Genomic DNA, 15,660 nt, shown 5'->3' on the forward strand with positions numbered 1-15,660 from the left:
ACTAGATTTAACATGGAAACCCAAATAGGGAAAAACCACTGTGGGATTTCAGACCCACTAAGAAAATTTACTCTTCTAGAGTATGCTCGGTTAAAAGCCAATCCTGTTAAAGATTACATAAACACATTGCTAGATGTGACCCGGTCAAGGGGTTTCCCTCAGATTTATCAGAATCTTGCACTTTGTTAGAAGTGACCTTGTCAAAGGATTTCAAACACTCATTCAGAATGTTACCTTGCTAGAGGATTTACAAATAAGACTGTTAGGTCCACTCGGTTAAGAGATTTCCTGTCACTTACAAAAATAAATAACAGTAATAAAATATATCTGCAACTTCACATCTGAAATGTTAAAGCGGACTCTATGTGCTCAAAATAATCTTGTCATAAGACTTATCTTCCTCCTTGTTGGGCTTCTCAATCTGTTCTTCAATCAGATCTTCAATCTTCTGTACTCGGTAATCACCTTTGCAGTATCATTGCTCTTCTATTTGCCTGCATACATTGTTCATCAACTTTTCTTTATTTATAAGCAATTCCTAACCGCTTAATCTCCTTAATCACATTTCCCATGATTAATCTTAGCCATCAGATCTTCAAACTTGACTAGGTTCATTGAATCCTTCGAACTAAAAAACATTTTATCTTGCCTTGAAACTTGTATTCATTCCTTGGTACTTGTGCTCGGTTATGACCGTTCAATCTATGCTATAGATCTAACTCTTGAATTTTCATTACTGTTGATCCTTAACAAACTTCTTGCATGACATTCCAATCTTCTATAAATCTCCAGCTCATTGGCATCCTTCATTTAATAATGTATTTATTCATCCAATGCATTATGTTACTGCTCGGTTGATACTCTGTAAATACTGAACTTTACTCGGTAGACATTTTGTATTCGTCTCAGTTACTGTCTCGGTAGCTTTGCTTGCTGACGACACTCGGTAACTTCTTTCTTCTTTAACCGACACAGATAACCTTGGTGTTTACCAACTAGCTCCTTGCTCGGTAAAATAGAACAATATTAAACCTTTACTCATCCTGTTGCATGAAATCTTTTCTCCTTCTTATTCAGCCTTCGAATACACATATATAGGATATCAAAACAATCAAAATATCATAATCTCATCACTGTCTAACTCGGTAATAGTTTCCCATTGAATAACTTATTACTCCCCTTCATTTTCACATTCTTTCTATGTCACTTACCAACATCTTTATACTCATCAAAACATACTCTTTAAGATATGGCAACATCATACTGAATCAGAAAATCAATTTCTTGACATCAATGACAAAATAATATCATTAAGACAGTAATCATCCTTTATCAATTATATCATCAATCTCCAACAACCTTCTCAATATCATCATACCAACAAACTTATTGTAATGTCAACATCTACTTGCTTTCACTGGCATTTGCACATGTAGGTGATATACACACATCCAATTTGAAGGAGAAAGAAGGACAATGGAGAATCATGGAGGAGAAATCTGCATTGGTTTGTGTTTACTTTGATTGTCTTGTCTTCATATCTCTATTGATTGAATTAGGAGTTCTTTTCATTGCATTTTAGGTTTTGTGGTTACCTAATTGTGTGCTTTAATGCCTTTGCTCGATTTCCTACTTACATTTTCTAGTGAACCTGAGGTGAACATGACTAACCTTTTGGCTTCTTGAATGTTTATCTGATTGCATTTCATAAAATTTTCGATTAATTGGACTCTTGTTTGGATTTTTCCAGTTAATTTCTCAAGGGGGCATCCATATATTTTGTTGTCATTTGAGGCATATTTCTTGATTGTTCTTTGAAAGAACACTTAGAATCACATTGGCTCAAACAGGAGCAAAATTTAGGCATCTAAAGTTGGTCAACGCTTGTGGTATCATACTCTAACATGTTCGTGTGACCATAAATCTATAGACTTTTTCGGAGCCATGATAGTTTTGATGAACAACAACATCTAAGGGCTAATTTTTATTTGTTAGGCAATCCTACCACCCTGCTGAGGAGAGTGACATAGTCCCTAGCATCCATGTGGAAATTAGCCCTATGAAAAATATTTATTTGTTCAAGTTGGTTGGGCTTCTTATTTTTCTCCATCAGATTATCATTAATATAGCCCATAAGATCTTTCTCCTCTTGGTAATACTACTTTCCGCAAGTAACTATGACATGGGCATATGAATCAATATTGTGGATCTATGAAAGGCATCTTCTATGACATTTTTTATGGCAAGGATCATGTTATCAAGTAGGCCATAGACTCTTCTTTCATTTGGCTTGTACTTCTAGGTGCATGCCATTATCAAGTTAGGACATTGCAACGCTACCGAGAATCCTACTGCTTGAACTAACCCTAAGTGCACTAATGAAGTGGCCCAAGTAGTTCTCCCATTTGGTCTAGTCATCCTCTGTAATAATTTATTGAGGTCCACGTGGCTAATGTGTGTGTCATTGATGTCCTAGTTTGAAAAAATTATCTTCATAGGCAGTAGGTAGGAATCAAATTTGAACTTCATTGCGACTACCCTTGATCCAAACATTAGCAATTCTACATCCAAAAAAGTGGTATTAGGAGTCTTATTATTGAAATCAAACAAATCACAAAGCAACTAATCAATAGGTGAAAAACACCTTATTATATTCTTGCAAGAATCTAAACTCTGCAAATTATCAATGGTCAGGGATAGGAACATCCTTGATCCATGTCTCAATACAAGCTCAGGATGTTTGAGGGTCAGGGAAACCATCATCCCCGATCCCCAGTTTATGTGCATAATAGGAACTACAAGGATCAGGGATTATGGTATCCCCAATCCCCAAAGGCCTCGACACAAATTGGGGGGGGGGGGGGTGTCAGTGATGTTTCCATCCCCAATCTCATACTCAAGGTATCGAGGGTTAGGGATGGAGACATCTTCGATTCTGAGCATTAAGATAACTCCATTAGGGGTTAGGGAAACTAAATCCTATGACCCCAATAGTGGGAATCAGAGATTGAGGATCCCCGATCCTTGAAAATGGATCAATCACACACAAAAAGCAATAAGAAAAAGAAAGCCTTAGTTCAGGGATCCACTTTCGCTAATCCTGACCTAGGGTTTCAAAATGAAAACAACACCACTAAGGAAAAAATAAAAGGCAAACCATGAAAAGAAACCACACAAACAAAACAAAAATAGAGGACACAAATAGAACAAAATAGAGGGACAAAGACAAATGGCGAAAATAAAACCAAAAGGGCATCACAACAAAGGGCAAACAGAACGCTAAAAAAATGACACAAAGAATAGAAACAAGAACAAAAAATGATGGGCCTACCTCAAACAGATAGAGATCAAAGGTAACTAGTAAACTTGTCACGCAATGTCCCTCTTCACAAGCTCAAAACTAGGTGTAGGAGAGCACAAAATACACATAGAAAAGCCAAGGTTCAAAAAATGCAAGTGAATAGAAGTGAAGCAAAACACACCTATGTATATGCACGAAGGAGGCATTTAATGCAGATAAGAGAGGTGGGACCCATCAGGGATTAGGGGTCGAAGATTCTGGAAAAGGGAATCAAGGGTCAAGGAAAACAACATCCTTGATCCCTGAAAAGGAGACATAAGAAAAAGGCACAAACACAAAGGGGGTTTGGGGATCAGACCTTCCTCAATCTCTGAAAAGGGAGTAGGGAAAGGGAAAGACTGATCACCGATCCCCAAAAAAATAGAAAAGGATGGAAAGGAAAAAGAAAAGAAAAAAGAAACAAGAAGGAAGGAAACAAAAAAGAACAAGGAAATGAAGAAAGGAAGTAGACAAGAAAGGAAAACACATAGAGGAGAAATGAAAAATGAGGTCCCCTTTTCTTGAAATGAAAAAAGGGGTGTGATTTGTGGAGGCACAACATGTGGTTTTTCCATGCTTGGGTTTTCCATGTAAATCTAGTGTTAATGTGTGTGTTGTCCTTGTGTTTTCATGATTTATTACTGTTGTGATTAAATGGTTATGTTTAAAGTTTGAAGATTAGAAATTAAGTACTTTTGAGGTTTGGACTGATTCACCCCCCTCTCAGTCCCGTGGTGTGTTCAACAAAGGGGAATAAATATCAAATAAAATAGATATGGTGTGAGACACATAAATAAAGTAAGTGAAACCCCCATTGCAACAGTCAAGATACTTGTAGACATGGAATATATCATCCAAGGTGGATGAAAATAACTTTTTAAGGTCATGACAAAGTAGTTGGATGTTGATGCGTGCACATGTGGAAAGCCATGTGGCTACTTGAATATAGGGTGCCCCACTACTGGCCTCTCTCCCCTAAAATCCACATTGACAAGTATTCATGCCTCACTTATTTGTTATTCATTTCAATCACATAAATATCATTTCTTTGTTATATCCCATATATGGCCGAATTCCAAATACAGAACACAATAACCACTTAATCTTTCATTTCATTCCATAAATACTTGTTATTTTGTTATACACACACATTTAATTGTATATATTGATACATGTTGATTGTTCAATCCCTCTTATACCTTGCATCTAATTCATTGTTGACTATTCAAATATAGTGCATTTATATCATGTGTATCCATGTACAAGGAATAAAAATTACTAATTGAAAAAACATATCATGTGCATCTATATCATGTGTATACACGTATCTACATCTTGCATCTATATCTTGTATATTTATAATTTATATAAATTCTAATTATTGTGCATCTATATCACATATAATGCAAATACAATTATAGATCAAAGAAACATAATTCAAATTCATTTGTATACAATCGATGTGGAAGAAGACAATAAATTATATAAATCATGAATAATTTTATCATACATCTTATTTATTTATTTTTGAAATGAAACATAACTATTATATAGATCACTTTGAAATTATTTTAATCAATGACATAAAAATGAAAACAAAATGAACCAAACTATAGATTTCATAGCCAACCACATTGTATAAAGCAAGTCTCTAAATTGTTGAAATGAAAAACAATTGAAACCAATCCAGTGAACTAAAAATAGAAATAAAAGTAGGAACACACACTGCCAAATTAAGGATATGCTCTAGAGCATGCATGAAATAAAGGAGGGAAAGTGGGGGGAATGTGGGATGAAATGAAACATTAAGTGGTTCTTGCATTGGATATTGGACACCCTATTACTATTAGTTTCAATGTTACTATGTAGCACACATTCATATATAAATATATGCATATACATATACAACATGCGCATATATGTATATGTGTGTATGTGCGTGTGCGTGTGTGTGTGTGTATGTATACATACATATATATGTGTGTGTGTGTGTGTGTGTGTGTGTGTGTGTGTGTACATGTACATATGCATATATGTATACATACATATACATATATATACATATATACATACACACACACACACGTATGTCTGTATATACATACACACACACATACATACACACACACACACACACACACACACACACACACACACACACACACACACACACACACATATATATATATATGTGTGTGTGTGTGTGTGTGTGTATACATACATACATATATACATATATACATATACAAATATATATATATATATATGTATATACACACACATATATATATGTATACATATATACATATATATATATATATATACATATATACATATATATATATATACATATATACATATATACATATATGTATATATATACATATATGTATATGTATGTGTGTGTATATATATACATATACATATATGTATATATGTATATATGTATATATGTATATACATATATATACATATACATATGTATATATGTATATGTATATACATATATGTATATATGTATATGTATATACATATATGTATATATGTATATATGTATATACATATATACATATATGTATATATGTATATACATATATACATATATACATATATGTATATACATATACATATATACATATATGTATATACATATATATACATATATACATATATGTATATACATATATATACATATATACATATATGTATATATGTATATACATATACATATATACATATATGTATATACATATATATACATATACATATGTATATATATATACATATATGTATATATGTATATATATGTATATACATATATGTATATATGTATATGTATATACATATATGTATATATGTATATATGTATATACATATATATATATATATATACATATATGTATATATGTATATATGTATATACATATATGTATGTATATACATATATATATGTATATATATACATATATGTATATATATATATATATATATATATATTTATATATATATATATATATATGTATGTGTGTGTGTATGTGTGTGTGTGTGTGTGTGTGTGTGTGTGTGTGTGTGTGTGTGTGTGTGTGTACACACACACACACACACACACACACACACACATATATATATATATAATACACACACACACACACACACACACACACACACATATATATATACACACACACATACATACATATATATATATAGACACACACACACACACACACACACACACATATACATATATAAAGCAACAATATTTATGTGACAATCAAGTGATAAATAGTTTAAAACAAAAGATCTAAATTAATTTAATCATTAATCAATTAATAGACAATATATAACAAGTGGAATAAACTTCATATGCAAATACAATATGGCATGTTAGTATAAAATCATAGATATTATATGTGTTACAAGCTAGGGTTGTCGTTGCACCAAAAGATCGACCTATCAATGCCTGATACAACCACTAGACTTATAGAATCCACAGGAGGTTGTTAAACCATGTCGCGAATCCTCGCGAGGGATGCTGGCTCACTGCCAACAATCCCCCTCCCAGCATCACTTGTCATGGCCTGCGTGATTCGAACCTGTGACCAAGCGATGATACCACTTATTACAAGCTAGGGTTTTCATTGCACCAAAAGACCGACCTATCAATGCCGGATACAACCACTAGACTTATAGAATCCACGGGAGGTTGTTAAACCATGTCGTGAATCCTTGCGAGGGATGGTGGCCCACTGCCAACAATATGCAAATACAATATTGTACGTTAGTATATGCAATTACTAAGAGCCATACTAAGACAAGCTTCCAAATTCATAACCTTGTTTCCCCCTTCAAATTACTATCTGTGGTATGTTACTATAGGAAACACTTCTATAGAATCATATAAAATGTTGTTATCATTTATTGCAACTTCTAGAATCATTTTACTTGTCGAACAATATAAAGTAGGTGTTGAACACTTAAGAAATGTTGTAAATATTCACCTAAAGGAGATGAAGATATAGTATTCTACCTAGAGAAATGTTCATTTGTAACTAAGCTATCAAAGTATCAAAAGGAAATAAAATGCATATTAAGATGTAAGATGGATTAATATTCCTTCCTTTATTTCAAAGTCTGCCTAATTAGACTAAATTAAGATATTTTAAAGAAATAAAGAGATCAATAATGAAGAAAATCTAATTAATCTAAATATTAACCTTTTGCACTAACAAAGCTACACATAACTAACCTAAGATCACAAATTCTTAGATTAATAATCGTTTGCATCTTTCGCACTATGTGTCTATGTGAAACTGGAACAAACTTAATTTAAACATCCTCCGTATGCTTATGCTTGAAAATTTATCCTCCCCATGCTTGCTCCCTCATCATAAAACCTATGTGTACAAAAAATGAAAAAAATAAAATCATATAATATGGATGTATGACATGCAAAATTAATATTTTTTATTATGCAGGATGATTTACAAAATACATATGTGGCTTCTATATACTAATTAATATATTACACGTACTAACAAAAATAACTAAGAACTTAGGTTAAAAGGACAACTTAAAGTTCTATTACAGTTCACAAATACATTAAGGCCTATATTCATAATGTTTATATTTGTGGTAGCTACACAACCTTGTAATAGGGTAATATTGTTGTCCTTGAGAAAATTCAATGCAGGAGCTCGATTCCTTTCCCTTTTGTATGGTCTTTCGCTAAAGGAATTTTTCTTTTCATGGTTAGAGTTATCAATGTTGATGTTAGTTTCATTTGTAAGAATACACTTAAACAAGTCTTATTTTGGTTTAGATAAAAATAAAACAATCGAAAAATTATCCAATATAAAACAACCAGTTTATTTTTAAAAACACTTTATAGCCTAATATCAATTTTATTGTACTAAAAATATCATTCATTGAGCGACAACTATGGCTAGATGAATTCAATAATGGGATACCATTTCTACACTAAAAAAGGAAATGTTTTTGGTTAAAATGGGGTCATAATTAAGCACATAAATTATAGAAAATTTGAAGATAATGTTACATTGTGCCTAATATGCATACTATAGTATCCATGTTAAAAGCATTTAAGATAATGATATCAATAGATAAAACATTGTAGCTTTAAACAACATAGACATGCATGAAGGCATAAACAATATAACTTAAAACCCCACAAACGATATAACCTAGCAATAGATCCATATAACTTAAAACCCCATCTAAGATAAAACCCCAAAAATAATATAACTTCCATGCCCTTTTCAATATTTAGTAGTTTCCGTAAATCAATAATTATATATTTACACACACACACACACACACACACACACACACACACACACACACACACACACACACACACACACACACACACACACACACACACACACACACACACACATTAATATACACATTGTGATATAACAACCATGACCACGTGAACCTTACAACCTAGACACTTGCCTTGCCACACTATAAAGTTAAACCATAAAATTGCAAAAAGTAAACATTAATATCACTTAAACCCCCTTTAATAGTATAACATTAGATGCCATGAAACTTGAAACTCATTAATAATATCACTTAAAACTCGATTAATAGTATGACTTGGCCTAACATTAAACAACATAAAACCCTAGAGAAGAAAACTAGGTAGAACAGTACAGGGCACTTACAATACTTAATGAAATAAAACCCCATTAACAGTATGAATTGGTTGAACATTAAACGACATAAAGCCCTAGAGAAGAAAACTAGGTAGAACATTACAGGGCACTCGCAACACTTAAATGACACTTACAATATTGAACGTGCAATCGTGGAAGAATAGTTTTCACCATTTATTGAATTTAATAAAGCAATAGTATCTAAATGACTATAACTATTTAAGTATTTTACTTAGAAAACCCAATTTGTTTACAACAATGCTTGAACAAAACAATTATTTCTCATAATTTAGTCTGTTTATGAGCACATATTTTTTTAGTGTTCATAAACACCACAGACGAAAGTGAGAGAACTGGTCAAACTGTCGAGAAGCCAAAATAACCTTCAAGAAAAGGTTAGAGCACACAAAAGAAGATGAACAACAAAAATAAAATACATAGCACACAACACACACAACCTTCAATAGTAGCCTTAATTATTTTCCTCGCCTCGATCAAATGGAGCATGCAACACACTGCTTCAACCCTTCTCGTTGACTGCAAAAACTTGCAAAGAATAGGTGGTAGAAGCAACATCTGCTAAAAAACCAAATGCAAGTAGAAATGCCAAACATATGACGATAATGATTACCTTAAATGGCAATAAGAAGATGATGACGATGAGAATGGGGGCATGACAAACATATGTCTCTAAAGATGTTGAGGTCTCCATGTTAGTGAGCATCTTCAAGCACAAGAAATGGTGGTTTTCAGTCCTTAGGCAACCCACTTTTGGTTGCTAGAGAGATGAACAGTCCAAAACATGCATGAAAGAAAGAAGGGAAAGTGGGCAGGATTTGCGATGAATGAAACATTAAGTGGTTCTTTTGTTGGATATTGGGCAGTAAACATGGCAGTGAAATGCAACGTGATGTGTAGTAAATGCCACTGGCTAGATGGCATTCAATGGGCGATGCGACATTAATGAAACTCATCCTCTACAGAGGGTGGCATATTGCTTCCATGCCATGTGAACATTACAACTTGGATGTATATCTTAACATGCCACTATCCTTGGTCGATGTGCACCATGACCCGTCATCCCAAAAAGGGACTTTTTTGACACCTTGGAACAATCATGACATGACATGTGGCGAGTCCAAGGTGGATAAAAGGGATTTTTTTAGGTGTACAACTAGTTTGGCTATGTGACAGAGTAGTTGGATGTCAATGTGTGCAAATGTCATAGTCCACGTGGTTGTTTGAACATAAGGTGCCCCACTTTTGACCCCTCATCCCTATTTAGTTGACTAATTATAAACTAACAAATAACTACATGATTAATCCATAAATAATCACAACTTAATACTAGTTTCTAGACTATTAGTACACCAAGACATTTATATTTTGAACATTAGATTTAATTTGTCATGATTGTTTCCACATATATATACTCTCTCTATTTGAATATTATTTTGCATGCTTTACCATTTTCAATTAACACACTTTAAACCAAATCAACATGTATCTAATTATTTAGATTTATGAAACTAACATACCTCTTTCAAAAAATCTATCTAAAATATATGAAACTGTGGAAAATATGATTTTTTTAATTTATATATAAAAAATTAAATATAAAGATTTATGTATATCTTAAATACCATTATAATGACACTTGACATAATGATACCTTACACATAATTAACCTAAAATAACTTGCAAAGGATTTTTTTAATTTTTTTTCCTCGAACAAAAATTCTCTCAATTTCTGTAGTCTCTTCATATACTGTGGACAGTCCTTTTACTGCCTTCTTAGCATTATTTCAATAAAACAAAATCTACTCTCTTCATATATTTCTAAATCCAACATTGAACCTTCAACCTTCCGGATATCTCTACAAACACTATCGATTTAATTAAATGCATATCTTTGACTTAAGTCAAGAATGATTCAACAAATATGATAAACAAAGATACCCGCAGTAAAGAAACTCTATGAAGGAGAATTTTGTTGTTTTAAATGCAAAAATAGTAGGGTTTTGGCTGGTAAAAAAATCTTTTTTAACTGCAGGCGTCAGCAATTATTAACTTAGTCACCTGCCCATAATTACTGACTGTTGCCCGTTATCATTCATCGATCAATCCAAGCCTTGACTAATTCATAACACCATCAAATTAAAATTATGATACTCTGGAAGGAATTCTCCAGTGCATTTCTGGAAACAGCTTGGTTTATTCTGTTAACAATCCTCAAAGGCTCTCTTTGTCAGGAAATAACGTTCCAAATGCTCTGTTATAACCTACTTATAAATACTTTCATACTTCGTACGCATCATATAACTACCTAAAAGCTAAGTATTTTAGTTATGCAGTATATTTTTTTAGTGTCTGTTTGTCTGTCTGGCATCCAATGAAGTCATAGCTGCCACATGGCATTTGAGAGATATATTGTGTAAAATATATAAAAGGTAACTGGAATCCGAAACCCAGTTGTCTACTTTTACTGTCTATTTCATCCTCCACGACAAATAGCTGTGCAGAGTGGAAACCGGGGCTTTTCGCCATTATAGGCCGTTGGGGATTGTTATTTCGAACGTACATTCTCAGACCGATTCCTTTATCCTGCCAAAGGACAAGGTATGTGGCATTCCATCATTCTTATTAATCTCTGATCATAGTTTACAGAGGTAATGAAGCAAATCCACTGTGGAACAAGTAGAAGAGCGTTTAAAACTCACTTAAGCATTTAAGTATTTCCTGTTAGCTAGGTTTAGAAACTTGTTTCGAGATCTCAGCATTGTGAAGTGGGTTCTGGGCAATCGGTAGAGAAATGAAGACCCTTTGGCGAGATATGAAGACACTTCTGCTATTTCTGTTACTGGTGCAGTTTCCAGCCACACCCACAGAAGCAGTGACCTCACCTGCTCCCAAGAGTTCAAGTTCCTCCATCAGTCCAGTTACATCAAAGCCATTACCTTCACATGGCTCCAGTGCATCCAAGCACAATGCCTCTGTACCTGCTGCATCCCCAAAAGCTTCACCTGATGTTTCGCCACCAGTTACAAAGCATAGGTCGCCTCCTGCAGCTTCACCCAAAGCTTCACATGCTGTTTCACCCACTGTTCCAAAGCATAAATCCCCCCCTGCACCACCGGTAGATATATCACCAGATGAAGCTCCATCTCCATCGGCATCTCCATCTCCATCTCCAGAAACCCCTAAATCTAAGCATGTTTCTCCACCTGCTCCTCCAGCACTGGAAGGCCCATCTCCTTCTCCTTCTTCATCTCCGTCCCAATCTCCATCCCCATCTCCATTACCATCGAAGTCTGAACATAAATCACCTCCATCCCCTGTTGCTGGTAAAGGTTCAGCTACTTCCCCCACAAAGAGCCCACAAACCCCCACATCTGCTTCTGGCACAACATTGGATGCTGAACAGTTGGCTGCCTTGAAATCTCTTGGAGTCTCTACGGTGAAGGATCCCTGCTCACCCACTCAACAGAAAATCACAACCTGTGACAATGCAAAACCATCGAAACATCTTGTCTCCCTGCAACTCCAGTATTGTTCTCCTGACGCCCAAATGACACAAGACGTTATGGAGGCCTTATCAACACTTCACTCCTTGACTTTCATGGATTGCCCCATGTCTCCAATACGGTTCCCTGCCAAGCTTCTGAATTCACTGACTTCATTAACCTGCATTTCCAGCTTGGGCAGGACCCTGGAGGATCAGTCTGTCCAGGGTTTGACTGGTGTGTGGCTTAGCAAGTTTCACAATCTTACAAAACTGACTGTATCGGATGTGGTTGTGAATGCTAGTGGCCCTACAGTTATTCTCAGCAATATGAAGCATATCAGAGATGTTTCAATCTCTAGGACCAACCTCTCAGGTTTTCTGCCCAAGACCTGGCATGAAAATATTTCTTCCATAGATCTGTCTGGAAACAATTTGAAGGGCTCTATACCTTCTTCAATGGGACGGCTTTCTCATCTGAGGACCCTAGATCTAAGTACAAATCAGTTGCGTGGATCTATACCTTCTAGTCTTGGTAAGCTTTTGCATTTGGAGAAGCTTGCATTGGCCTCAAATAAACTATCAGGTTCAATACCCGTTTCATTTTCTGAAATGCCAGCTCTTGTATATTTGGATCTCAGCAGCAATCAACTCAATGGCTCCGTTCCTGATTACTTGACAGAATTGAAGAGTTTGCGTTATCTTAACTTGGAGGACAATAATTTTCAAGGTCCTCTTCCATTCAACGCCACTTTTATCAAGAAATTAACAACATTCAAGATAAGTGGTAATGCCAATGTATGCTACAATCATTCTGCCACATCTTCCAAGCTTAAGTTGGGGGTGCCTCCATGTGATAGCTCAGGTATGCCCATTGTACCTCCAGATGCAGCGAATTCAGTAGCTCCTGCTTATGCCCCTGATGATGCCCCCGAGTCTGGGGATGGAGATCAGCATAACAGTCATCATCATGGACCCAACAAGATTGTTGTCGCAGTTGCTGTTGCACTTTCCTGTATTGTTTTCCTTATCATTGTGTGTGTCGTCCTATCAAGATGGTGTTCTTGGAGAGACTAATTCATGAAGTTTGGATTCAATTATATACAGATGAGACTATTACAAGATGTGATAAAGGCTTGTGCTTGCTCTGGAACCGGGATGAATATTTTTTGTGCTTTCTGTAGTTGAATCTTAACTTTGACTCAAGGACTTGGACAAGGTGAGAGCATCTCCATTCTTACAGGCAACAAGAAATTTCAGCTCCTCTTAAGGAATGGCATCATTTTATCTTGATGTGAGCGGGACAGTTATTTCAAATGCATCTCAATATGAGGACTATTCGGTAGAGGGATTTACAGTATATAGAGTTCTAATGTATAAAGTGCTACAGTAAGGCGTTTTGTAGTTTGTGGTTTCTTGTTGTAGGTGATTAAGATCTAACAGGGCATTCATGGCAGATAATTTTTTTTATTCCTTAGCTTTTGCATCTTCATATCCAGCAGTCACCCTTGCCTGTTTTCTAACCAACATGATACTAAAGAAGTAAACTTGATTTGGGTGGCACTTATCTCATCTGAAGAAACGTGTTGTGCAATGTCCACCAGTTTTTTAGCTTTAGCCGGTGGTACATAGACTGTCTATATAATCAAGTTGAGGAGTTCCCACTGCATGGATGGGGTCTTGAGATGGGTTTCCAATATCTCATCTGAAGAAACATGTTGTGCAATGTCCACCAGTTTTTTAGCATTAGCCGGTGGTACATATAGACTGTCTATATAATCAAGTTGAGGAGTTCCCACTGCATGGATGGGGCCATGGGACCTTGAGATGGGTTTCCAACCACCATAGAAGAGCATTTGTTAGATCTAATCCCTAACAGAAACAGTTTTGTGTCTGTTTTCTGTTGTGATCTGTGTATTGTGAATCTTAGAGTGAGCTTTTGCAGCTTTAGAGAGTTGAGATTTAGTTGGCTGTAGCTTGTAACATACGTATGTATTTAAGTTTTTTAATATATTTAAGTTTCAGTCAGCTGATCTTGCCTTTTTATTCCTAGCTAGTTTTTTTTTTTTATATTGGGATTTAGATTATAGATCCCATGAGCTTGGGTTTCTGTTGTATTTGAGAATTAATTTGGTTTTCTAACAAATAAATCTTGACTAAGTTTTCAACTTAAGAGTCAAGATTTTTTTGAAAGCTACATAGAGCTTAAAAGAGATTGTTTAGTTTGTTTAACTAGTTCATACCAACAAATTTGTGGACTTGGTCTCAATCTGTACACCTCACTTATTTGATCTTTGTGCATGTAAGGACTGGTAGTGTCTACAAGTGCTTTTGTGATCTATAAAGTTCAAATCTTTGCCAACATTTGAAAATATTAGAAAAACAGCAAACTTAGATGATGTGCTCTAAATAGTTTGATCATTATCAACTTTTTTTATTTATATTTATAAAATTGAAGTTAAGATTTGTTCAATTGATCCCTTATTTTCTAGATGGTGTCAAATTGATTGATCCCTTATTTTCTAGATGGTGTCAAATGGATGAGGGAATAGGTTCACCAACATTAGTAAAATAGTTGGTCTTTGAAATTGAATTTTGAAAATTAAATGTGGAGTAAAATTCACAATTGTGGAATGTGTTGGGTTAAATCAATTCCTATAGATAAGAGATCAGTTTATATGGGGTCAAGAATAGAACACATGAACATACAATTGTAAACTAATTATTATTTTTAGAATACTCTAATCAAAATAAGAGAAAAAGACATGGGTATGCAATTTACATCATTATATTTATATAACAACTTAAAGTTTTTAGATAAATTTAAAATAATTGGAAAGAAAATAACCTTTCTTTATGCTTAATCTAAGTTGATCCAATAAAATGCATACACGTAATTAATCTAGACAAGTTAATTGTGATTTATTGGGGATTTGATATTTTAAATACTAAATGTACAGAAAAGATAATGTACCTAGTGTAATAACAAAAGGATGTTCAAAGATTAGTGCATCCATATAATTAGCCATAACTTGAGATTTAGAACACATATTCGCTTTAAAATTTGAATATTCTATGTTAATTGTGTATGCATTTGTTCTTCACTTTGTTGGATTTGTGTTAGCTTTGGTTAA

The 15,660-nt window shown here is 34.3% G+C and overlaps 1 protein-coding gene across 1 annotated transcript; it reads left to right on the forward strand.

Annotated features, from left to right (window-relative positions):
* Positions 1 to 11,206: 11,206 nt before the first annotated feature.
* Positions 11,207 to 14,554, forward strand: LOC131057179 (receptor-like protein 51). The gene has a single exon (XM_057991369.2). The coding sequence runs from the start codon at positions 11,837 to 11,839 to the stop codon at positions 13,601 to 13,603; it is 1,767 nt and encodes a 588-aa protein (XP_057847352.2). The 5' UTR covers positions 11,207 to 11,836; the 3' UTR covers positions 13,604 to 14,554.
* The last annotated feature ends 1,106 nt before the right edge of the window (positions 14,555 to 15,660 follow it).

Source organism: Cryptomeria japonica, chromosome 7 (assembly GCF_030272615.1).
Source record: "Cryptomeria japonica chromosome 7, Sugi_1.0, whole genome shotgun sequence".
NCBI classification, from domain to species: domain Eukaryota; kingdom Viridiplantae; phylum Streptophyta; class Pinopsida; order Cupressales; family Cupressaceae; genus Cryptomeria; species Cryptomeria japonica.